This window comes from Vanessa atalanta, chromosome 15 (genome assembly GCF_905147765.1).
Source record: "Vanessa atalanta chromosome 15, ilVanAtal1.2, whole genome shotgun sequence".
Lineage (NCBI taxonomy): Eukaryota > Metazoa > Arthropoda > Insecta > Lepidoptera > Nymphalidae > Vanessa > Vanessa atalanta.
The window spans coordinates 3413408-3439062 of NC_061885.1; the positions used below are offsets into that span (position 1 = coordinate 3413408).

At 35.7% G+C, this 25655-nt stretch overlaps 1 protein-coding gene across 3 annotated transcripts in view; it reads right to left on the reverse strand.

Moving 5' to 3' along the window:
* Nucleotides 1-241: 241 nt before the first annotated feature.
* Nucleotides 242-25655, reverse strand: part of LOC125069110 (cyclin-dependent kinase 14) — a 72438-nt gene continuing 47024 nt past the window's right edge. For all 3 annotated transcript variants that reach the window (XM_047678479.1, XM_047678481.1, XM_047678480.1), the window contains exons 3-11: nucleotides 24087-24245; nucleotides 11090-11295; nucleotides 7730-7821; nucleotides 4468-4642; nucleotides 3959-4083; nucleotides 3720-3856; nucleotides 1931-2070; nucleotides 1568-1829; nucleotides 242-875 (exon numbers count right to left, since the gene is read on the reverse strand). In XM_047678479.1, coding sequence (XP_047534435.1) covers nucleotides 826-875; nucleotides 1568-1829; nucleotides 1931-2070; nucleotides 3720-3856; nucleotides 3959-4083; nucleotides 4468-4642; nucleotides 7730-7821; nucleotides 11090-11295; nucleotides 24087-24245 — 1346 coding nt within the window. In that variant the 3' untranslated portion in view covers nucleotides 242-825. The remainder of the gene's footprint in view (nucleotides 876-1567; nucleotides 1830-1930; nucleotides 2071-3719; nucleotides 3857-3958; nucleotides 4084-4467; nucleotides 4643-7729; nucleotides 7822-11089; nucleotides 11296-24086; nucleotides 24246-25655) is intronic.

Here is a 25655-nt window from a genome sequence, read left to right on the forward strand (position 1 = left end):
TTACGTCGGCGACGAGTGAAAACAAGCGTGCGATACTTTAGGATAAAATACCCGATGTATTTATTTCCTATTGGAACAACAACGCGTTGGTGATGCCGAAAAATTTCGACATCCAAATTTTAAATCTTCAAAAACATAATTCACCACCATCAGGTTCCTTCGATAGCACCTCAGGAATGTGCACTTTAAGACAGACGCCAAATAAATTTACTAAAGCTCTAATAGAAATGACAATTTATTTTACTTAGATTATAGATTAGCTCATCCGGTGCTCGGTGATTATGATACAAGGGTCACTTCATAAGACTGCACTGATTCCATATATCCCTTAGTAAATATAAATAAACATCTTCAAAATTTTTACCAAAATTATGAGCATATATCCAGCATAAAAATCTTTTTAAAATAACTCGTCATACTCTCAGTTATAGATATACATGGCACACTGCTCTGTTTATATATATTTATACAAATAAACGGTACACTCGACACCTATCAGTATACCTTGTCACCATAGAATAATTGAATTACATGGATGGATATTATTAGAAGCTTAACAAGCGCTAATGTAACATTAAGTCGAAGCGATCGACGGATGGATAGGTTCGACGCGAGCTCGAGAGAGACCCGGCGCTGCGCGGTCGAGTCCTTACACTAGGAGAGTGGAGGGGGCGGCTTGGACTACCAGGAAACGTTGGTCCGTCGAAATGAGTGAACCGTATTTCGACCGTTGATTAAAACTATAGGAATTGATAGGTACTAACTAAGAATGTCCCACTCGGGGAGGAACAAGTGAACAGATTCTACTACGCGTGCGGTGGGCGCCTAGTCTTCGGGGTGTAGGCTCACGCCTTCTACTGTGAAGATCGACACCTCTGCAACAAACGAACATTTCACGTTACAATCCATTGACGGTCACTGGTGAGTCTGTGCACGATGAGGCAATGCAAGCGAACAGGTAAATAAAAATTAACGATAAGTTAAAATACTTTAAATGTTGTCCATGCCATCTTTAAATTCGTCAACATAAACTCACGTTCAGCAAAACTGGAGTTTACTAACACGTCTATTACAGACTCCGCTAACCAAGGCACAGCTTCTTCTTTCAAATCGATGATAGCAAATGTGGTATTGTGAATTGTCGTCCGAATTACATATTAAGTAAGCCCTCCGTTATCCGACAGATGTTTTTTTAAGGCGGTATAGGATTGAGTTGGTCAGACTAGAGTGCCAGCAAACTTTTACAGTCCGGATTTTTAAAAATTAATGTCCCGTAATTTTGTTCATATGTGTGAAAACCGCAAGCAAAATGAGACAACATGAATCAAAACACGTGACGTTGTTTATGTCGGATTACAAGGGAGATTAGACACAGGCCGGATTACAGAGAGTCTACTCTATTGGCAAACTTTCAAATATATAAAGCAATTAGAATTAGATAAAACCGACTTCCTTGATTTATGTACATGCTGACTTAGTTACATACATATGAAGGGTATAAAAATTAAGGAGGCACAAAAAGTTAATCGATTATTTATATGTAATTGTAAGTACGGGGATGTGTTACCATCAGGTAGGTGCGAGAGGCGAGACGGCAGCGGCGAAAAGTACTCGTGCGCGAGCGCCCGCGGCGCGGCCAGGCGGCGCGTGGGGTCGGGCTGCAGCAGCGAGGCGGCCAGGCGCTGCGCGTCCCGCCCGGCGTCCCGCAGGCGCGGGAAGGCCGCCGCCAGCGGCCGCGCGGGACACGCGCCCCAGCGGGACACGTGCGCCCTCAGGCCCGGCAGGCGGGACACGCCGTTCCAACTGTCTTCTGTGGGCGTGCCGACCACCTAAACGAAGGAACACAATTGTAAGCTAGTTGATATCGACTATTACGAACTTCACCTGATTATAAATCTTCATCAAAATTAAATCAGCGATTTATAAATACCTTGAAGATTTTGTCGAGTTGATCGTTCGTGTCTCTGACTCCCGGGAACGTGGGTACGCCGCAGAGCATTTCTACGAATATACAGCCAACTCCCCACATGTCCAACGACGTTGAATACTCTGTGCTCCCGAGGAGAACGTCTGATTGAGAAAAAATATTTATATATTTTATTGCGTATAAGATTGTTATTATTTTAATTGTAAGCAGTTCATGTAAATTTTAATATTTCTGAACTAAAATATAGGTTTCAGACGAACCATCTTCGAATAAAGCTTATTTTATGGTAATTGTTTAGATTTTTTTCATCGACAGACTGGCTACCTCCACCTGTACCACTCGAGATAAATTGGGCGAGAGATCTGAAGCGTTTCAAGTGCTGTATCATCCTCGAAAAATCGATATTCTGATAGGCAGCCGATTGGAAGATATTAAAATAGAATTTTTTTTAAGGATTACCGTCCAGGAAAAGTTTAGAAAGACATAATATATGAATCTCAAGACCGCCACGATTACGAATTATATGGCTTATTTATTGAGGAAGTTTATAGGCTATGTAACCACACGCAACAAATATGATAAGCGGAGAAATAACCATAAACATCGACCAGTAAACTCATTAAGTGAATAAAACATTGATGGACACAGGCTTCCTGTACTCTTGAGAAGTTTTCGAGATTATTCCATCGCATAGTTTGAATATGAGTATGAAATCTACTTCGTGATAGGGCTTTATGTAAGCCCGTCTCGGTAGGTACCACTTACTCAACATATATTCTACCGCCATTTCGCTTGAGTTGTGTTCCAATTAGACGTGAGTTAGTCAGCAATGAGGGATATAATATCATAGTTCCCTTGAATGGTGGCGCATTAGCGATGTGAGTAGTGGAGATTATTTTTTAAGGTGCCAATGCCTATAACGTTGTTCTGACCATCAAGGTGGCTTATTTGTCAGTCCGCCTACCTATATCATAAAAAACTCGCACACACATCAGTGTGATGATGTGTGTGTGTGGCAGAATTCCATCCCACGAAACTGTGCTTCGAGTTAAAGACAACGTAAGCACATGAAAACTTAGTGTTCCTTGCCTTTATTTCAAACACTAATTTTCAGTTAAGACTAACGTAATCCTAAATTTATGTTATATTACGGCAGAATTACGCGTTTTAAACCTTACTTTGACCTGATTTGATAGCAATATGGACATTGCAGAATTATTATGCAAGAACCGGTACATCTGACATGCTTATTTGAGCGGGTAATACTATATCTGTGAGGTATTTAGGCCATTAACATATATTTCAATACAAATATAAATTCAATAACATCTGCGTTCATCTGCGTTAGGAAATCAGTGCAAGTATAATGTAGTTCAAATGGCGTTGATAATATCATTATATATGCAATCAAAGTATATCATTTGTTATACACAAATATTTTAACACTTTCGATTTCTTACAAAGTTATATAATTCAATAATTCCTATGACAAGAGCTGACTTCGTCTAACTGAGATAAGAATTGTATTTACTTTCCGATCGCAGCGCCACCTACCGTGTCTTATTTAAACCATCGAGGGAATAAAATACACACAAAAAAAAAACATAAAAAACGGTCGAACCGACGAAGTTCTCCTGCGCGATTTACAATCACGACTATCAATCCTAATTCCTAGCTAACTGGGTAGGAGATATTATAGTGCACTAAAGGGCGTCCGCTATTTTCTCTCTTAAAAGCTCCGATAGTTCGACCCGAGAGAGATCAGGCACATGGAATATAAATAGTCACTAACCTGGTGGCCTGTACCATAATGTGACGACCTCGTGCGAGTACGTGTGGCTAGGAACAGATTTCGCCCGTGCGAGTCCAAAGTCGGCCAGCTTCAGTTCACCGTGCGAGCTTATTAATAAATTCTGTGGTTTGACGTCCCTGTTTTAAAGAAAATTATATTAAAACAAATAAATAACGTTTAATTCTGTGTAGCAATATAGTATCAATTATATGTGAAAATGTTAAACGAATTTCAATTACCTGTGCAACACTCGTCTCCGATGGCAGTAGGCGAGACCTCGGAGAAGTTGGAACATGAAAAGTCGGACATTATGCCGATTGAGACCGCCGGGGTGCATCTCCATATATTGCGATAAGTCTGTGTCCTGTGAAAAATGTTAAAACTTTAGTAATAATAATAATAAGAATAGACCCAAAGATAACCAAACATAATTAGATATCTTAGGATTAAATCTCTACCTCTTCGGTATTACTAGAGAATATTTTAAAGACTCATTTTATTGACTCTAAAAATAATAATTAATTTTATTGAACGCAATTTCAGAAAGAAAGTAAGTAATACTATTAGATTCTTAAAATATATTTTTGAAAAAATCTCAATATGGCTTCGTATTATATATGTATATGATAGTGTGTATACACTGAAATTGTAGACAGTTTTTGTACAACAGTACCATTTCGGATAAGGTTTACGTATTGTATCCACTGGCCAAACTCTATACATGTATGTCTGTATATAACCAACTCACCACGAACTCGAACACGAACGTCAACGTTTCCCTCGTGTGCACGATGTCATGTAACGTTACAATGTTGGCGTGTTTCAGTTCTTTGAGAAGTGACGCCTCGCGTATCGCTGTGAAAGGCGCGCCCTCCTCTTCTTGCAGTCTGATCTCTTTTAAAGCCACAACTTGTTGTGTTAAACTGTGAAAGATTATTGTATGATAATATTTGTCGATGTATTAAATATAATTTTATTAAACGAATATGTGTTTAAATTTAAAATAGGATTTGGACGGAGACCTAACGAATGACTTCTGATCACCACCCCCAATGACTGTAAGTACTGTATGAAATATTAACTAATTCTTACATCGTAAACTCTTCGCAAGCTAGATCTAAGATGTTTTTACATGATATAAATATTAATTGCTGTAAATACCTATATGTAATATATGTAATGTAGACTATGCGATTACTCATATCGAGTACATATTGTTTCGATTACTCAAAGTTAATCTATAAATAATACAATCCAGTTAGAATATATAAATAATGCAGACAGCTTCGAGATAACTTAAAGGTTATTATTAAAGGAGCTATGATGTCAACCGAGCGCGCCACCCACATCTCATTGTATAAAACTACATAATGTTAAACACAAGATGCGACGCCATCGAAACTCTCACGTGCACGAGTTCCAAGTTCCTCACACCAACTTGTAATGGGGAGTTAATTATTCAATCTCAAGTATTCGTAAGCTAATTTGTTGTGTTGCTTCTTCAGAGAACACGTTTATCTCGGTAGTTCTGGTGTTTTCATATTAAAGCGTATATAATGTAATTTAATTAATACAAATATGAATATTACAATAAATAAGTTAAACTATTCAATACATCAATTTGACTTATTTTATTTATCTACGAATATTTGATATTTTTTGGGCAACTACGGTATCCATCGTCATAGAGCGGACGCGTCGAAATCAAGTGAAACCGGTTTAATAATAATATGAACACTAGAAATATTTATATAATAATATAAATAGAACATTAAAAATAAGATCGTAATAAATTAATAGGTTGATGTTCATCGAATATAAGCATCTAACTGCCTCATTGATCTAGCGGCTAGGTGATAAAGCCACACATACCGAGGTTTCGGGATCACCTCAAGTTAATTCACTACAATACAGTATGTACAAACACTTCTGCCCTATAACTTAGCTCTGTGTTATGCACAATAAGCGACAGGGTGTAGCAATGTACTAAAGAAATCGGACAAATAAATGAAATTTTTAAGAGACCATTCGCTTTACTGATGGTCCGACTTGGCCATCATTAGTGGCCTTGAGGCACGGCGCCTATTTTTTTTGCATCCTAGATTATGAGGGGTTTATGACTGCAGTAGCCGAAATCAGTCTGATTCAGTCATTTACCAGTCATTTATAAAGCATGAAATCTGGTCTCAGTAGTTTCATAGCACAATAATTGAACCCAATCTGTTCTACACGAGACACGATTTCCGGGAGGTGTGAGCCGACATCCTCTGGCCTCGATACTTTAAATCGAATATAATTGAATTTAAATTGAATATAAGTTTACTGATACGGCAACGTTTGAATATGGAATTAAATATTTATAATACGAGTATGTAAATACCATGGCTTAATTCTGCAACCCACGACTACACAGTAAAATAAAGTTGTTGCTTAATTCTGGTCTGACTCTTAAAACTGGGACATTTGCAGACTGTTACGTTACTTTTATAGTATAATATGCAATTTATATGGTATAAACAATTTGATATACTAAAAATAGTCTTTAATAATTAACGATTTCACTACATATTCTAACAGTTAAAGTATTCATGAAAAGTTGCTGCTTACATGACTCCTAAATGTGACAAAGTTATCGCTGAAACTTTCACATGATATGAACATAGCAATTCAGCAAATCGTACGTGCTCGTTACTTCTCTTAGATTTCGTTAGAAATACAATTTCACGTATAAAATCGTCAGTAACCAGTTTTACAACTGCTAATACATTTCGACCTAACTCTAACTCAGTAGCGAAAACTTGTGCATTAATTGGAGTTACCCTAATATCTCTAATTACGGTCTGGTAATTCAGTGAGCGTACACAAGTACGGCAATTAAAAGGTCTCGACTGATCTTATATAACGTGCTAATCGATTCGAACAATTGGTTAATCATTTGTGATTAGTTAACATGGATCATTAGTAAAATATAACATAGGAATTATTATACAACTCGTCATTTTTTAATTCACATATTATGAAGAAAATAACAATATTTAGGTTGAATAAATTACCAGTTTAAAGTTAATTAGTTTTCAATTTTACTGATAAATATGACAAGATAAATTTAACACATACTATGATAGTTGAAACAATATATTAAATGTAAAAAATAACAATGCTAATGACCGAATGATGATTGAAATAAAACATTTATTTTTAATATAAAAAAAAAATATATAAGTCAATTAGTTCCGGCCTATAGTCGTGTTTACATATAAATACCCATGTCAAGTGGAAACATATCTCATATTTCAAATCCATTCAGAAGCTCTACAATCCAGCATAGAGCATGCAACGTTGCCCGCGTTATGCAAACCGGTGTCAACAATTCAACGAAATATTCAGCGAAGCCAACAATGCTCCATTGAATATTTCAGAGCTCGTTTTAAAGCGAGAGGTCCGCATAAAACACGGTTGGTTCAGAACAAAGTAGGCTAAGAGGATCCTGTTTTGCATATCGACCAAGTCAAAGGGTTTACCGAATGTATAACACCCCACGCCGTTCGATATTTTGTGTCATTTAACGAGGGTGGTAATCGATTCTTTTAACGAATTAATGATATTGAAGTTATGAATCTATCGGGTCTAAAACATTAATTAAGAATTATTTAATATATAATTTAATTTATATAATATTATGACGATTATTAATATTTTTTTTTAATAATTCCAATAAAAGTGGATATAGTCTTTTCTTCGAATAAATGTTATACGTGCGATATCTGGAACTGATATGAATACAAAATAATTCTAAGATTTGTCATTACGTTATGAATAATAAGGTGACTTTTAATTCATAGAATAAATAACATTATATTTTGTGAGTTGAAAGTTATTCCGTTATTTTCATAGAAATATCATCCAATATCAATGTCTACCAAAATTTGTTACACATTATTACAATCATTGGGTTGAAGATATTTTTATACATGTTTTATTAGTATTATATTAAGATAAAATATACTCACTTGCTATATCCCTTATATACTGTAGCGTAGGAGCCTTCGCCGAGCTGCTCCAGTTTAATATAAGCCTCGGATTTTCCGAAGGGGGAGTCACCCTGCCGACAATAAGATGACCATTCGTCAATGTTCACTCGACAATTGAATCGCCCACGGGCCTCACGTAACTGAATAACTATTCTATCCTTATACATATATCTATCTATCTTTTTATAAAACCGCTTAAGATTCTAAAACTCAAAAATATTGATTTAGACAAATCTAAAAAAAATATTTAATCTGGAATAGTATTTGAGAAACTTAAATAACAGGAAATCAATAAAAGTAATTCATAGAAAATGACGTCTATTTATTGCGATTGTTCATTTGATTGATAAAATTGTATAAAATTATTTTATTCGGTATCGAATATTATTAAGAAGTGGACAAATAAAATAAAAGTAATCTATAATTTATATCTGTGTAACTTTAAACAATTTCTTATGTTAGATGGATAAAATTATATTGAGAAACATAGTAACAATCAAATAAATATATGTATATACATACATATATATGTATGTTAATGTATATATGGCAATACATATTTGATGAAATCAACCTAAAATACCAGTTTCATAAAAACATAAAATTGATGTAGGCTTTATAGCTCACGTTATTGACAATAAAATAAAACCTGAAAAACTACACGGCACTGAATTGACAAGGCCGAGTTGAGGTTCAGATTAAAAATACAACATATGAAAATATTTTGTGAAATTTTCAGTAGTTACTTATTTTTAACTCGATTTCCATCTGCCTTTTTTCATAACAAAATAACTAACATGAACTTTAAAATTTATATACACTCTTTTTTATTGTAAAGGTAGTAATCGGACAAATGGCCCAGTGGTCACCGGTCACCACAGCTCGTAGACATTGGCGCTGTAAGAAACATTAACCATTCCTTACATCGACATTGCGCCACCAACCTTAGAAGCTAAGATGTTATGTCCCTTGTGCCTGCAGTTACACTGGCTCACTCATCCTCCAAACCGGATCACAAAAATTCTAATCAAATCAAAATACTTTTTATTGTTCACCAATAAACACATACATAAATCACATTCAAGAAAGATGGACAAGAGGCGGCTTTATCTCCAAAACAGCGATTCTAATTATTATTGCTGTTTGGCAGTCGAAGCTGATGAGTGGATGGTAAATACCCAAAGGGGATTACATAATGCCCTACCACCATGCAAAAATACAGTTTAAAAGAAAAATCAATTATTTTGTATGTCAAATGACAAAAGTTATCATCTCATATAAATAGTAAAAATGATCACAATGATCACTTCAGTCGGTTCAATACAATTCTGAAAGCGAAGCCTTTTAATAAAGTATGATAAATATCTATCAATAATTTGTTCACAGGGGAAACGTATAAATAAGTACATACTCCAAACGTACGACTCCGTAGCGAAAGAATGTGGATACCGTAAGTAATGTCGCGGCAATTTATTATCGCTTAGAATATCTTCCGCAGCAGTTGTTTATAACGATTAGTCTATCTTGAAGTGCTCTCAGCTCCGCAGCTATGCTGCCGTATATTTTATATCTTATCTTCGCAATCATACATGTACAGTGTAAACGATACGTTTGTAGAATAATTTTATTAAAATCTATTTCATTAAAGTTATTAAGCACCAGGAAAACTTATTTAAAAAAAAATAATGATATATATAGTTATGTATGTATTTGTAACAAAGATGTATATAATATATGATTCGAGAGTAAAGATAATTCTTAGGGTTCCTTAAAAATGTATTTTAAAAAAGATCATTTTTAACTTGTTTAATGTACTAAGCCCGTTTCGTTAACTAGCATTTATAAATATAACGTAGTTTTCCAAAGAAATGTTTAGTAAGCGCTTGTTCGCGTTATCTCGAACCGTAGTTTAATTCCCGCTTACTTCGTTTCGCTTTCTTCGCTAGCGCCTGTCTAAATATTTGATTTAACTAATGTGATACGGTTTGTTACGGCAGTCGGTATGCGGGCTCAGGCGTCGGGGAAGTTAGAAATAGATGTTCGTTGTCGTTTTCTTAATAAATATTTATTTTCGTAGGAATGAAGCTGAGGAGTAATTAATGAATACATGCCAAATAAATATCTATTAAAAATAATTTTAGTTACGAAAGTATAACATACAATATGTTAGATAAAAAAAGTATAACGTCAATAGCGCAATGGTTTATGGGCCGCGTAGCGACGTAAAAGTCGCAGGATCGAACCTGACCCCTTATGAGATTGTCGTCCCCACTCCTAACACAATTGATAAACTTAAAAGGAGGGGTAAATAGGAATATTAGCAATTCTTTAATTAGTTTTGGGCATTGCTACTATTCTTTTTTTTTTTAATTAAATAAGTTTCGATGAATTCGATGTTACAAAAAATAAAACAAGCACTTTAGTAAAAAATATTATAAACAATGAATTAAACACACCCGAAGTTAATTTCCCACGAGAACCAACATTAAATAATTTGCGTTCGGTTAAAAATTACATATATGCAATAAAAAGACCAGATATTCGAAACATTAACACACAATGCATAATGGTTAAATTCGTTCCGTTTCACTTTCCGTCGCCCAAGTACGGTGCAATCAGATATTTCATTGTCTACATACTGTTCGAACGATTTTAATAAGACAGTTCTCACCTTATACGGATACTGTACGCTAAGGCAATGTCGCGGGTTATCTTTATATGCAAATATCACGTGAAGCCTTTAAGTGACCGACGGTTCGTTCTCCGACTGCATACGTGCTATTCTTGTGTCAACAAAAGAAATATCTCATTTCCATTGAACATTGCGAAACCGAGAATTTCTAATTTAAAAAACGTGTGAGATAACTTTGAATATGACTTAATATCAGACACATCTCTATGATATGAAAATATCACATCCGTCACTGTCGGAGCTTTCTTTTTGTATTCATCATCAATGCGAGTCACTGAGCGAACAGTGACTCCATTATTTTTCCCTCATGGGACCTTTACGAGTGACCGCCCTGACTTGCTAAATGATCCACGAAGATCTCGACACATAAAATGGTTCTATGACCGCAAAAACATTGTGATCATTCTCACTAAACCCAATTAATATAGATTTAGTAGATAATATTTAAATACGTACCTAATTAACAGTGTATACAATGTATAGTTAACACATTTTTGCATTTAAACACAATTAAATAAATAACTTCACGTACTTGAGATATAATATAAATGAAAATATTAAAGCAACTATAGAACACCAGATGCTCTGAATTAATTAGCACCATAATAACATTAAGACATACAAACCACTAAATAATTTTCACTCACCCCAAAGGCACTAAACCGCTTGGTCCGACGATTAGAATGTTCGTGTGGCCCAAGGAAAGCCTCCGACTTTGGCCTGGGTGGCCGTTTCGGCCTCATGACTACCCTCGCGTCCTCCCTCGCACCCTCGTCTAGGAGTTTCGAGTCTGAAGATACCGACAGCTGCCTCCGAACACGGTACTCGCCGTTGCCACCACCGCCACTCCACTCTACGACAATATATATAATGTTGTTAATATCACAAATGGAAGAGCATTCCCAGAGGCGATGGGAGCACTTCGGTAAATTAAATTTCTAGTACTTCTCTTCCTTCTCTTTGTTAAATCAGGTTTCTTCATACGAGGTGAAATTAATATTTATTTATTTAAAACATTTCATATTAAATAAATTTCATCTTAAAAACAAAAATAGTTTAAATATGAAAAATATCCAATAAATAACAATAATTGAAAAATTTAAATTGTATTCTATTTAAAGATCTTTATATGAAAAAGAAAACCTGTCGAAATAAATGAAATGCAACTTACAAGCACTTTATTTTATTCGTTTCTCTTTCTATTAGAAGAGAGGCGGTTAAAGAAAAAGTATTTTTTACGGCGTCAATATTACCGCTCTGAAGGGCTCTCCGAAGCGTTAGCGTCACAAAGGCGCTATCGGCGTGGTGTAAACACGATGCGAATAAATCATAGCAGGCAGCGAAATCGGTTGTATCATACAAATCGATTTCGAAGACAATCGATCACGTTGGATAAATGGGGGATAAGTTGGGAAAAAAATTGTGATTTACAGATAGCGTTTTTCAATATTTAGCCATAGATGTTTATGAGGGGTATTAATACCAATTTATTACAAAAGAAAATTAGGAGTTTGTGATTATATTGATGTATAATGTACATCGCAAACAAGATATCAATCTACAAAAAAAACCATAAGACAAAAAAAAATTGCGGCAATAATGTAACATTTTGCCTCCAAATATCTTCTTTTATGTATTATTTAACATCTTATTTTACTATATGCATATGTACTAATAACGAAAGAACACGTGGAATGTAAAAGTAACTTTAATTATTTAAAGTTTTTTTTACGTTTTTACTTTGACATCAATATGCACGAAAAGCAAAAAAACTGCGATATCGAAACAAATCTTTTATATAAAACAAATTTCAAAATACACGCAAATGTCGCATCATTACTAGAAGGATATTACTACAGAGATGTCCCCGATGCGTATATATAAAAATAAATTCCCCAGTCATTGCAGGACACTGCGACTATAATGAAAATAGGTCAGAGCGAGGACTTTTACCTTTATTTTCTAAACAAATGAGACTATATAGGGAGCTAAAACATCGTACATATAAATTAAATTAAAATTGCATGCATAAAATACACGAACACGCAATTATCATCTATATAATAATGTAAGTAGGTCACAGGAACATAGTTGGGCGCGGTTGGTGCCAAATTCAGGGATGGGTGTCGGAGTACCAGTCCTCACACAAATGATATCATTTAATATTTCTACGTAACACTAACTTAAATAAAAATAATAAATAACATAAGTAATACGGGCATTGTATTTTTTTTTTTTTTTTTTTATTGTCCGGGAGGGCAAATGACTCTGCTCCACCTGATGGTAAGTGGTAGTAGAGTCCAAACGCGACGACGGCTAGTGCAGTTGGGAAAGGTGATCTGCTCTAGCCGCCCCCGCCTTGCCGGCCCGCAAGATGCCTCTTCACGCCTCGCTTGAAGGAACCCAGGTCATAAGAGGAGGGGAATACGTGCGCTGGTAAAGAATTCCATGTTTTGGAAGTGCGACAAAGAAAAGAGTTGCCAAATTTCTTTGTACGCGATGGAATTGATGTCACAGTTAGGCGGTGACATCGAGAACCAGCACGCGTGGACTTGTGAAGGAAAGGGGAAGCAGGAATAAGGGAGAATAGTTCCTCTGAGCACTCGCCGTGACACATTCGATAGAAAGCGCTGAGTGCCGCTATCTCTCGACGCAATTGTAAAGGCTCGAGGGTGTTGGTGACCTTTACATCGCCAATAATGCGAACCGCACGTCGCTGCAACCGATCCAAGGCCTCCAGTAGGTACTTAGCGGAGCCATCCCAGAGGTGCGAGCAATATTCAACGCAGGACCGTACCTGTGTTTTATACAGCAGGAGCAGTTGAGCAGGCGTGAAAAAACGCCGCACCTTGTTCAGGACTCCGAGTTTACGTGAGGCTGTTTTTATAACAGCCTCGATGTGATCCTTTGGATTGAGGTCGCACCGAACGTCGATTCCCAGTATGGCGACTTTGCTATGTATCTCCAGCGTGGTGCCACAGAGGGAAGGAGGAGGGGAAAATGGTGACTTTTTCGCTGTGAGAGCGCACACCTGAGTTTTCTTGGCGTTAAACTCAACAAGATTGTCAGAGCCCCATTTGGCGATGAGTCCTAACGTCCTATCGAGCTCAACAACAAGATCCCTCCGTCTCTCCTCAGTTTCCGCCCGTCCAGCCGCTGCGCGTCCGTGGTATCCCCCGTGCACTGTACTGTCATCTGCATAGCAATGTATGTTCCCAAGAGAGAGCATATCATTGATATGCAGAAGAAAGAGCGTGGGGGATATCACAGACCCCTGGGGGACTCCAGCATTCACTACATGGGATTTTGAAGCGCAACCATCAACTAGAACGCGAAGGCTGCGCTTGTGTAGGAAGCTAGCAATCCAGGTGCAGAGCTGAACCGGCAGACCGTATGCCGGCAGCTTGGAGAGAAGACTTCTGTGCCAGACTCTGTCGAAAGCCTTGGAGATATCGAGGCTGACGGCCAACGACTCTCCACGCTTATCGATAGCTTCACCCCAGAGGTGTGTTACGTACGCTAGAAGATCACCTGTGGACCGTTTTGGTCGAAACCCGTACTGACGATCATTAATTAGACAATGATCTTCTAGGTAATGGATCAGTTGGTTGTTTAAGATCCGTTCCATCACCTTACAAAGAACTGAAGTGATAGCTATTGGCCGATAATTTGCCGGGTCAGATCGATCCCCTTTTTTGGGAACCGCTTGCACATTAGCTTCTCTCCAAGAATCCGGCACACATCCTGTAGAAAGAGACAGCTGGAACAGGCGCGTTAACACAGGAGACAGCTCCGCTGCACACTTCATCAGCACTATGGCTGGTATTCCATCGGGACCGCTAGCTTTCCGCACATCAAGTGATTGTAGCTCTGCACGTACATCACGTTGCCTGATTTTGATGTCAGGCATCGTGTAGCCACATGAAGGAATTGTTGGTGGCAGCGCACTACAATCATTGATTACGGAATTATCCGCAAAGAGTTTTGCCAGAAGATCAGCTTTCTCCTGCGGACTGTGAGCTAGCGATCCGTCCGGATACCTGAGCGGTGGCAGCGAAGGTTGACAGAAATTGCTTTGCACAGATTTGGTCAGACGCCAGAAGCTACGGGAGCCTCTAGGTTGTGAAATAAGGTCATGGCCAAACCGCGCAATGCGCTGTGCATCCGCTCTTGTGTATGCCTTCCTACAAGACTTGGAAGTTTTATTGTAGGTTGCTTTCAGTGAGTCAATGTTAGATGCCTCACTAACGCAGCCATTGATCCACGCGCGATAAGCCGCCTGCTTAGAAGACACAGCATCGGCACATTCGCGAGTGAACCAACGGTTACGCGTACCCTTACTGGCGAGGTCTGAGTTAGGAATGTAGTATTCCATCCCCAACAGGATCTCACCAGCAATAGCAGCGGCGCTAGCTGTCGGGTCATTCTCACTGAAGCAACGCTCCTTCCAAGGGACTGACGCATAGTAATCGCGCAAACCGTCCCAATCTGCCGACTTATAGTGCCAAATGCGACGTTTGCTTACCGTTGGTGGCGGCAGCTTGGCCTGTGGCACTTTGGTAGATATCAGGCAGTGATCCGAAGAACCAAGTGGAGCCCGAACCTCAACCTGATATTCCACCGGGTGGCTAGTCAGCAGAAGGTCCAGTAGGGAAGGCGCTTGCCCGTCAATGTCTGGGATCCTGGTGGGCTGATCAACCAACTGGGTCAAGTCATGCGTGAGAGCGAAAGCATGGGCAGTCCTTCCCGCATGGTCAGTTTTGGAGGACTTCAACCATGATTCATGGTGAGCGTTAAAGTCCCCCAAAAACACCAGTTCCGCGTTAGGAAACTGCTCTTGCGCAGCATCTGCCACCCGACTAAGATGGTCAAATAGTCGGCTTGTCTCCAAGTCACCATTGTGGGATCTGTAGAGGCACACGTAGACCCGACTCTGACGAACCAAGTCCACACGTACCACTAACAGGGAGAAGGAAGGGTCCTCCAAGCAGCGCAGACGGTGACAACAAACATCCGTCCTGACGAACAAGCATACTCCGGCTTTCGCTTTGAAGGATTCTTCAAGCATGTAGCCGGGATAATTAAGGTAGCTGGTATCGACAGGACGGAGTATTTGAGTCTCCGTCAGAAACAACATTGCTGGCCGTGCTGTCTCGAGATGGTGGTGGACAGCATTGAGGTTAGCGTGGAGTCCACGGATGTTAACGAACTCAACCTCAAACAGCGTGGGAATGGTGGGGGTGTGCACCGCTGTACGACCGTCATTTCTTTTATGCACTGTCATGGATAGGGGGAAAAAAGAGGAAGAGACGTGAAGCGAGCGATGCGTTGCCACGATAAGGACGGTCAAAGTGTGGAGCTGTGTTTCCCCAATAAGTTGCCAGAAGAGAAAATAAACTGACCCGCCGGGCGGAAGGGCCCCCGAACCCTCCCGGTAGTGGCCGCCGGGACCCCACCGTCCGGTCACCAACCGGCACGACGGTCCACACCGGGATTATGCGTGGCCTGGTGGGGCAGCCTCGCGAGCTGGTTAGGAACGCTAAATTGATTTTGGTAAACAACTGTCAATTCAATATAGATTAGTGTTATACTTTCTTTATATAGAATTTAAAAATATTTCAATACAATGGAAATAGGAGATAGAAAAGACATAATTCACGTTCATCTAACTTTCACGCTCCGAAAAGGCTTTTACACAATAATGACACACTAAAAGGCTGTTTCTTCATCGGTACATAATAACAAATTTTGCCGATGTATGTGAGTATAAAATGAGTCTTGCGCTGCTCTCGACTGTTTAAATTTGAAATTTAGAGAGTGGTTTACTTTTATTACATTGAAACCCGGTAAGAAAGGATTTTCGCAATTTCCACCGGGAGAAGAAGTGGAATATTTTAATATATTGGCTTCATTGAGTAATTAAATCGTTAAACAATATAAATATATTTTCACATATGTGTAAGTATGTCTTGACATTTGTGAAAATATAATTTTTATGCAGAGATTTAAAAAATGTCTCCGGCTAATGTTGTTTGTGTTTCGACTATTAAATAAATGATTGACACGACACTTTACTAAACACCATAAATTATTATTATCAAAATATTAATAAGTATTTTTTTTAAATGCAACATTCAACTTAATACCTCTGATTCACGATAACAAGTCGACTGCCTAACGGAGTCTCACGAGATGTACCGAACGGATTTAATTATGCTTTACAGTTACACACCACCGTAATACCGTCTTTATGGACTGAATTGAAAATAAAAATACACATGGAAGAGTTTATACATTTTTTATGAATGAGTGGTATATTCAGATAAAATTAAATATATGAAAGCTTGTATATCTCAAGAAAGAAATTGTTTACTCGGAGTGTCTTGGTCCACTCATCAGATCACTCAACCGCCAAAACAACAATACTTAGTATAGTTGTGTTCTGGCCTGAAGGGTGAGTGAGCCAGTGTAACTATAGGCATAAGAGTAATAACATCGTAGCTCCCTTGGTCAGTGGCTATTTGTGGTAGTTAATATTTTTACAGCGCCAATGGCATTGGGCTACGGTCGCCTAACTATACCATAAAGAAAATATAGTGAAACTCCTTTCTGCATCCGACACTTTACATGTGAAATTATTAAATTAATATACGAACTTGAAAGTTAACCGTCGTCGCAGCCAATGAATTAGTAAATCGGTAAATTAGTTCCAAAGACTAAAGACTACATAAATTATTATTTCCTGACATTTGGATATGGCAGGTTTATTTTACGGCAACGGTCTCTTGACATTCGTTGTGCGGCACGTGACGTACACGCGGGATTCGTTGGTATCGTAATTCATAGAAGAGAATAAAAATGTTTATTGGGCCCTAAAGCGACAGTCAATTTCAGCCGGCCGTTCGTTTTCGGTGACATTTCCGTAATTAAAATGGACATTTGGACATTTGCCATTTGTCATTTCAGGTATGAAAAAAGGTAAAATATGATTTAAGCAATTAATAAAAAATAAAGGTATATTTTATACAAAAACGATATGATATGATATGATATGATATTTGTTACAAATCATCTCGGTCCCCTTTTCATATAAATAATAATTTAATACAAAACAAGTGCTTTCAAGCGTTAATATCTGACATTTTTTTTTAGGTTAATAACTATGAACAATATATTATAACTGCAAATCGGGTTTATGATTACTGTTATAGCCTATTCTAATGGGGAGTACGAAAAAAAGATAAACAAACCTTAGATTTACGTATTTAATTCACGTATTAATTATATATTGTGCACTACTGAGAGTTAATGATTATTATTATTATAAATTATATATTAAACTTATTTCCACTTTAATTTTACTTCCAAAATTCCGATAACAGTTTCGTCGACGTTCAAAACGCCATTTTGTTGTAAATTCATAGTGAAAATCATAGATTAATCAAGCTCTCGACCAATGATATCGCGTCATTTCGCTCTCAAATGTTTTTATTGGCTTTTTTCCTGTTATGGTTGGAATAGAGTATACGTATTTTCATATACACTGAGCATGATCGGTATTCTTTAGAGTGTTTGCCGGTCACAGAGACTGGTATTCTCGGATTACCAAAGTGGAATCGGCGGTGCTCTGTCGAGAAGGTTGGGATCGAGATAGATTCTCCCCTATCGTAGTAACTCCTGAGTTATAAAAAAATTTTTTCCTCTTCCCTAAGGAGCGTTTTGCTGAGTACACCAAGCGAGATTAAAATAAAACATTTAGTGAAAGAGATAGTAATTAATAAAATTGTTTCAGTCTATAGAAGGTTACAAAAACATAAAACTTTTTTTAAAAATTCTTAATTAACTTACAATTATTTAGATTAATGTCAAATAAAAATTGCGTATAGTTGCAATTCCCTCCGGGTGATTGAAATACGTAAAATGGGAGTGCCAGAAGCGGGATTACTATGATTGATTACAACATTTATGTATTACTAAAGAATATTTTAATATAATAATGTCAACACACCATTAATAGAACCCGCGCGAAGTTCGATCGGATAACTAGTAATAGTATCCTATGAAATGTTAATCGATTACACATCGACCCCAATCATCTTAATGCATACAAGATGTAGACGATGTTTAACATTTAATCGAAATGTATATTCAGTAGAAACTTCGCACATAGTAACATGATTAATACCCTGAACTTCATGCATTACGTTATTCAATTAAAGGCCCAATTAAATACAAGTAAGTAGATAGGAACACGAGTATCAGGCGACGCTTCCCGAAACCGCTCGAGGGTAAATTTGACTATTAAATTATCTGTGTTGATTTAGAAGGAACTAATTACTACGTTAATTATATTGTTCGAGTAACTTTATATTAGTATTTATGAAACGGTCTCTTGTTACTTTATCAACTTAAATTTTGACATTTAATTAAAAATATACATATCACGTTATTTCAAATGGAATATTATATAACATATTTTCTCGTGAATTTATTAAGTAAAAACAATAAATACAAGTTATTTGTGAACAGTAATTACCGACTATTTTTCCGGTTCTTCTCCGTATAATTTACAAAACCCAAAACTGGTTAGTAGGTTTACGTTTAATCAAATTTAAAATTACTCAGAAATGATTTACCTCTTTCAAATAAACCTACTTGCATTAAGTATATTTTAAATAAAATAAAATAATTTAATAAATGTGCTTCGCGGCTTAACATATAGTTTGCCCGTATATGGTCGTAGAGTTTAGTTAGCCTTCTAACGTTACGTAACGTGGCTATTTAACGCAAAAATATTTTTTCCGAATCGAACGTTCGAACATATAACCACTGCAGCTCTATTCTATAAAAAATGATATCTGTTCCAGGTGTTAGAATATTTATTGTTTTGTATGTATACGAAATATTAATAAGAATTATGAAGGCCCTGGGGCTGCGACGTGTAAACCTGTGTCCGAAACACAAACATTTATTTCTATATTACTTGCTTATTCATGTTTTAGAGATTCCCTTCTGTGGTACGAATATTGTTTGCCGAGTGTTTTGTGTACTGCTGAAACAATAGCGACCAATTTTTTATTTTATTTATTCATATGATAAACAAATGCCAACTAACGAGAGAATATTTTACTTTAAATGAATATAAAAAATAACAACAATATCATTTGTCATTTACGTTTTAAAACAAAAATTCACGTACATTTCGAATTTTTACAACCTATTAATTAATTTTACCTGTTAAGTAAGGGTCAATTATTGCAACTGCATTTTAAGCCGCATCCGCCTACCTGATTAAGCTTAAATTTTGTACGACATAATAAATAAATACTTTTTCGTAAACAGATTTACTAAAAGTTCTTTTTTAATGTCTTTTATTATTCTCTTATTATATTTTGAAAGCTTTGAGAAAATTTAATTGATATTAAAGTCATGTTGAATGGCATGGAAGACGGTATGAAATTTCGAACTCCTTAGTTTCATATAACAAGATTATGATTATATTATGTGAGTTAATACGCTGTAAATATAGTTAAAATGTAATTCGTGTAAGACGACGTATTAAAAAGAACTATCGGTTTAGGAAAATTAATTTAGAATGAAGATATGCTAAAAATAATAACTTAAGACAATTATAGCGCGATTCAAAGAATTACTAACGGCATCTATTAACAACAATTTAAATTAACATAAATATGAACAGTGATATTCAACTTATAATGTACTGTGACTGTCTCTAATGTATTACTTTCGAATGTATTCATTGTAATGAAATATATCGAGTTTTTTGTTAAACACTTGAAATCAAATAAGATCACACAATTTTGCACTATAATTTCTCCTACGCATATCTTATCTCTGAAACTGAACACTGTGGTCGAAGTTCGGTCATTTTTATGTATAAAGTATACCAATAAAATAATAGAACTTTAGTAATAGCACTAGAATAACGTCATGGATTTTTGTCATTTGGTTACAAATGAAGTTTGAAGTAAGCTCCGAGCGTCATTATAAGTAAAAATATTTGTTCAGTTGTAAAACAGTTACAAACTATTATTGTTATACATATATTAAAATTGTTAATATTCATTCTTAGAGTAGTTGCTATTTTAATTAAAAACATAAGATTTTAAAGGCAGTATACGATTTTAGGAAGCAAAGAATTAAAAGCCGAACGGGCTTAAAAAACACTCCTTTCCATACTTCGGTTCATAAATATTTATGTAGGCGGTTTATTTACTCGTGTCAACCTCGCGCAGCCGATGTCAGAATGTCAGTGCGGGTACCGGCGTATGTTTGGAAGCATTTATTTACAGAGATAAAAAACCACATGCAAGATGATTCAGAATGAATATATTTTTAAGTTCGTGTATCTTGTTTAAAGTTCAATTTAAGAACTTATTATTACGTGACCAACCTGTGGACTGTGAAACGCTAAGATGTGTCGAAATATATATATACATCACCGCTGTCGATCGCGCCGCTAACATGGAACTTGGATGATCTATGTAGGTGGTACGTGGAACGTAATTGTACTGCCTCATTCAACCGAAACATTCTAATACAAAGTAATGCTGTAAAGCGGTAGAATAGTACGGTGGTACCCACCCTAATGAGTCTCCACAAATCCGTACAGTAGGAAAGAAGGTAAGATACTTGAGTTGTATATTGTTATAGTATGACAGTTGTTAACAATTTCGTTTAAATTATTTACGTAAATGCATAACGAGCACCTAATTATGTTTTCATTTAATTTAATTCAAATATTTAAATTTTAAAAACTATTCTAGTGTCAAAGTTTCATGGGATTTCGACACTGAAAATATCCTCAATCTTAAATGTGATGCTTTGGGTTATAAAAATAAGCACAGCAAGGGACATTAAAAAAAAATAACAATAAGATACACCAAAGGCACGGACAGCATGTCAGTGGAGATATAAACGAGAAGTGTCTTGGGACACCCGGTTGGAACGAAGTTACTTTCTATTATGTATAATAACAGTCACAATAAAATCGATTTACAAAATTAGAGAATAATTAAATGAAACTGACAAAACTTTTATTAAATATCATATTAAAAAATAAGTTTAAATAATATTATATAAAATCATGTGCAATAGAAAGAGAAAGAGAAAAAGAGAGAAAGATCGCCTGAACTTTTTCCTTACGTCACTTTATGTAAGTTCATCCCCCTAAAAGCCGCGTATTAAGAACTTTCTTAAAAAAAATACATACAAAAACAAAAATGGACCATTTTTAAAAGTTACAGTTCATAAATATGATTGCAACAATTGAATTGAAAAAAAAATTGAAATTAAAATATTTTCAGAAATAATAAAATCGCAATTCAAGCGAGATCGATATAAAGCAAACGCCTAGTGATTTGTGTTCTCAGATGCATTCGTGCGTTGTATCACGTAAATTGTCATCAACAATGTAAATCGCCCAACCGTCTGTTTACCCGAACGTATACGGTTGAACGGTTGAGTCGTTTACCATGCATATTGTAGATTTGTATACACACAAGTGTTTGTGATCAAAGAGATCGGTCATAGGTATACAATACAAATTCATAATTTAATTCTGTTTGAAAAGAAGTCGCTGAAACGGGACGCCCGGCGGATGTGCAACATTGACATCGATAAATTGAAAGAATTTATAATTGAAGAATGAAAAACCAATAAATATTTATTAAGTAAAAATTATAACAGTTCCCTCACTAAAATTGATGTTATTAAAGTAGTATTATAGTTAATCGTTTCAACTTTGTCAGGGTGAAATGAGAAAATTATTTATTTCCCGATCGCAGCCCCACCTACTTGATGCAGTCTAAGCCACATGAAATACACAAAAAAAAATCATCGAAATCGGTCTAAGCGTTTAGGAAGAGATCAGTTACATACACACGTACATAGCAACGAAGTACATGCATGTATAGAATACACAAGGGAGTAGAGATATCATGATAATTTGCCATCACAGCACACCGGTCGATCTTACCCAAAGGCGCAACAATTTTTCACATCACAGCTATTTAAATTTAAAATCTGAATCTAGCTCAACATTTATAATGGTTTTTGAAGACGTATCAAAATAAAAATGTCCATCTGATTGATACAATGTAACATTCAAAGTCAAACGAAAACTTATTAAAAATTATGTATCCGATGTTCATTTCGCTGTGAAGCTTCAAAGAAATTATTTTGTAACATGATAAGCAGAAATGGATTACGTCATCATTGATAGCTATTCACCGCGCCGCTGTAATGGGTTCGGCTATAGCTGTTTAATTAGCGGAGTAAGAGCTTGAAGCGCTGCATAACGATCCCATTAACGCATAACGAATCCGGTGCTTCTTTGCTAAAAAATATCGACTTCAAAAATTGAGAATAGTTGAACAAGTTTGTAATTACAAAAAAAAGATTAGACACTGTTTATTTATAATTGAAATATCTGTTATTTCTTTATTTTTCAAAAATATAAACTTTTTCCAAATAAAAAAGGTGCCTGAATATTACAAATAAAAACTTAACAACGGTCAATATCAATGAAATTATGACGGGACCAATTTAGAGCAAAAACAACGCCAAAACAATCATCTAAATACATATACATAAAGGAAAATATACACACATACAGACGAATTAGAACCTTTTCCTTTTTTGAAATCAGTTAAAAGGCACTGGAAATCATAAACATGTTAATAATATTACTCTTCCGTATAAGGATAAATCATTCAACAAGATAATAAAGGAATTATAAGGAGTAATAAATGTCAAGAGGCTGGATTTAGATAAGAATAATTCATCTACTCTATCGTTTAACTAAATACAGATACGAGTACTTGTGTCTCTAAACTGGCGAAATATATTTCCTGACAGTAATAATAGTAAATCCTCCGGGCAGCTATCAGCAAGTTGTACTTAATGACGCTACCGGCTCGAATGCCTATGGGATTCTCCGACCTTCGCAAATGTGCAGGAGCAGAATGTTCGAATTGAAACACGATGCTGGATATTGTGATACGAGTCTACAATGGATCATTGCTAGCTACTTATCAATGTTATGTGGTCTGTGTGTAAGTACAAAGGTCGGGGTGTTGAATATCACACGTGTTGCGGTGGATAGTTCGACTGTTTGAGGCTTGGGATGAAGTACATTGTGCTGGTATTACGATCTTAGTAATAGTGTTATCGTATAATAAACAAGTAAGAACATCTAAATAATTCTAAGTATGATTTGTAAATACTTGATAGGTAGAACAAAAATCAATAAGTAACGTAAAAGATTTCAAATATGCTTTTACGTTTGCTTTTCTCTTAAGCTACTTACTTTTTTAAATACTTCTTAAAATTAAGCGAGTTCTTTAAGTAATTTTAAAACTCGAACATTTTCTTCGATATCGAATTCCTTGACTTAATTTTACTTAAGTAAGTATGTATAATATTTATTAAATGAGAATCCTCATACATATTAGAATATTCATTACAGTTCTAGTCGATGTACTGTTATAAAAATAATAATAATGTTATCTTAAGCTACACTTGTGTGCCCGAAGAATTACACGAATGTGTTGTTATCTGCAACTTTCGGTAAACTTCTGTGTCTACTTCCCATATGAGGTTCAGCTTCAAGTGTATACTCACCATAATGGGAATCCTTATCATTAGGTATGTTGCCGTTGGGCTCTAGTCGATCGAGGCACTCTTCCGAGTATCCGTTGTAGGGTAATTTGCCGCGCGCACCGCCGCCACCGTTTTGTCGACCCCGACACTCCCCTTCAACTTCTGACTCGTCTTTTGTTGCTGTAACAAATAAAAAATGAATTATTTCATTTTCCCGTTACAAATTAATTAATTTGAAACAAATGAAACACCATTGACCTTAATATATTTCCGCTTACACCTATGACATCATTATTAAATGTAAAATAACATGAAATTATAATAATACATTATACCTATACATAATCTTAAAATGCAACAACTAATTTGTGAGAAATTCAATATAGGTTAAGTTTCTAACATGAATAAATAAAGGCAAGAATTTATTCAGATTAAACAATTACTATTAAGTTTATATACAATAGTAAGATCAAAGCCATTTATATCATCTGTAATGTAAAGTTTTATATGGAATGTTCATTTTATTACTTACATTAGGCCTTAACCCATAAATAGAAAATTTGCAGGCTAAACTTAATTAGTTACTTTTTTTTACTACACTACGTATTCGCAGGGGTACAATAAAAAATAATCTACATGATACTGTTAAAAAAATGCGTCATAGAGAAATACACAAATATTAAAAATGTAATTTAATAAATATACAATGGCAAATTAGTATTTTGTTGATATTAATGCATGATTAACTTTATTGTATAATATGATTCTAATATACATATGCAGTGATCCAAATAGCAAAGAATGGATATGCTTAAAATTAATGTATTATTTATTTTGATAGAGAACAATAATGTGTGAAAAATAAGTCGAACTAAATATATCGTAATCATTCCAATTTTTCTTTTTTACATCACAAAAATGTATATATTACTTCTCTGTGTATATTACTCTCTAATTGTTAATTATTATAAAGTATCTGTTATAGTTTAATCAGCGTTAGACATATTAAGACCGTAAGAGCACCCTTTAACGACTTGATTACAAAACAACAAAAATCCACCACTACCATAATACGAATTCACAATATAATAAAATGATATATAATTATACACAATATAATTCCAGAAGAAATTATAAGCAATGTAGTGAAAACTTCATCAGAATGCATGGTTTATTTCAAAATAAGTAATCGAACAGACGAATATATACTAAAAACGACATTGTATTACACAAACGTAATATTTAACCATTTAAAGTGTATATAATACATATCGCAATATAAGAGATAGTGCACAATATTTTCGAAGTATAAAAGGCCGTTCTATTTCGTAAAGGGATGAAAATAAGTAGCTATAAAAGCCAGATATTTTGCGGCAACAAACCTTTGTTGCAGGATAACGGGACGTGTTGATATGGATTAATTCTTCTCTAAGCTAACACCCACACCACTTAGCTTTATTGAAACTTGTCTTTAATTCTTATTCCGTGAAATATATACTGTATTGGCTTTCTGTGGATTCAATATAACGTCAAGTGTGTTTTATAAGATTGAAAGCGTTAAAGGCAGATTTTTTGAGTCTTTGGTGTTAA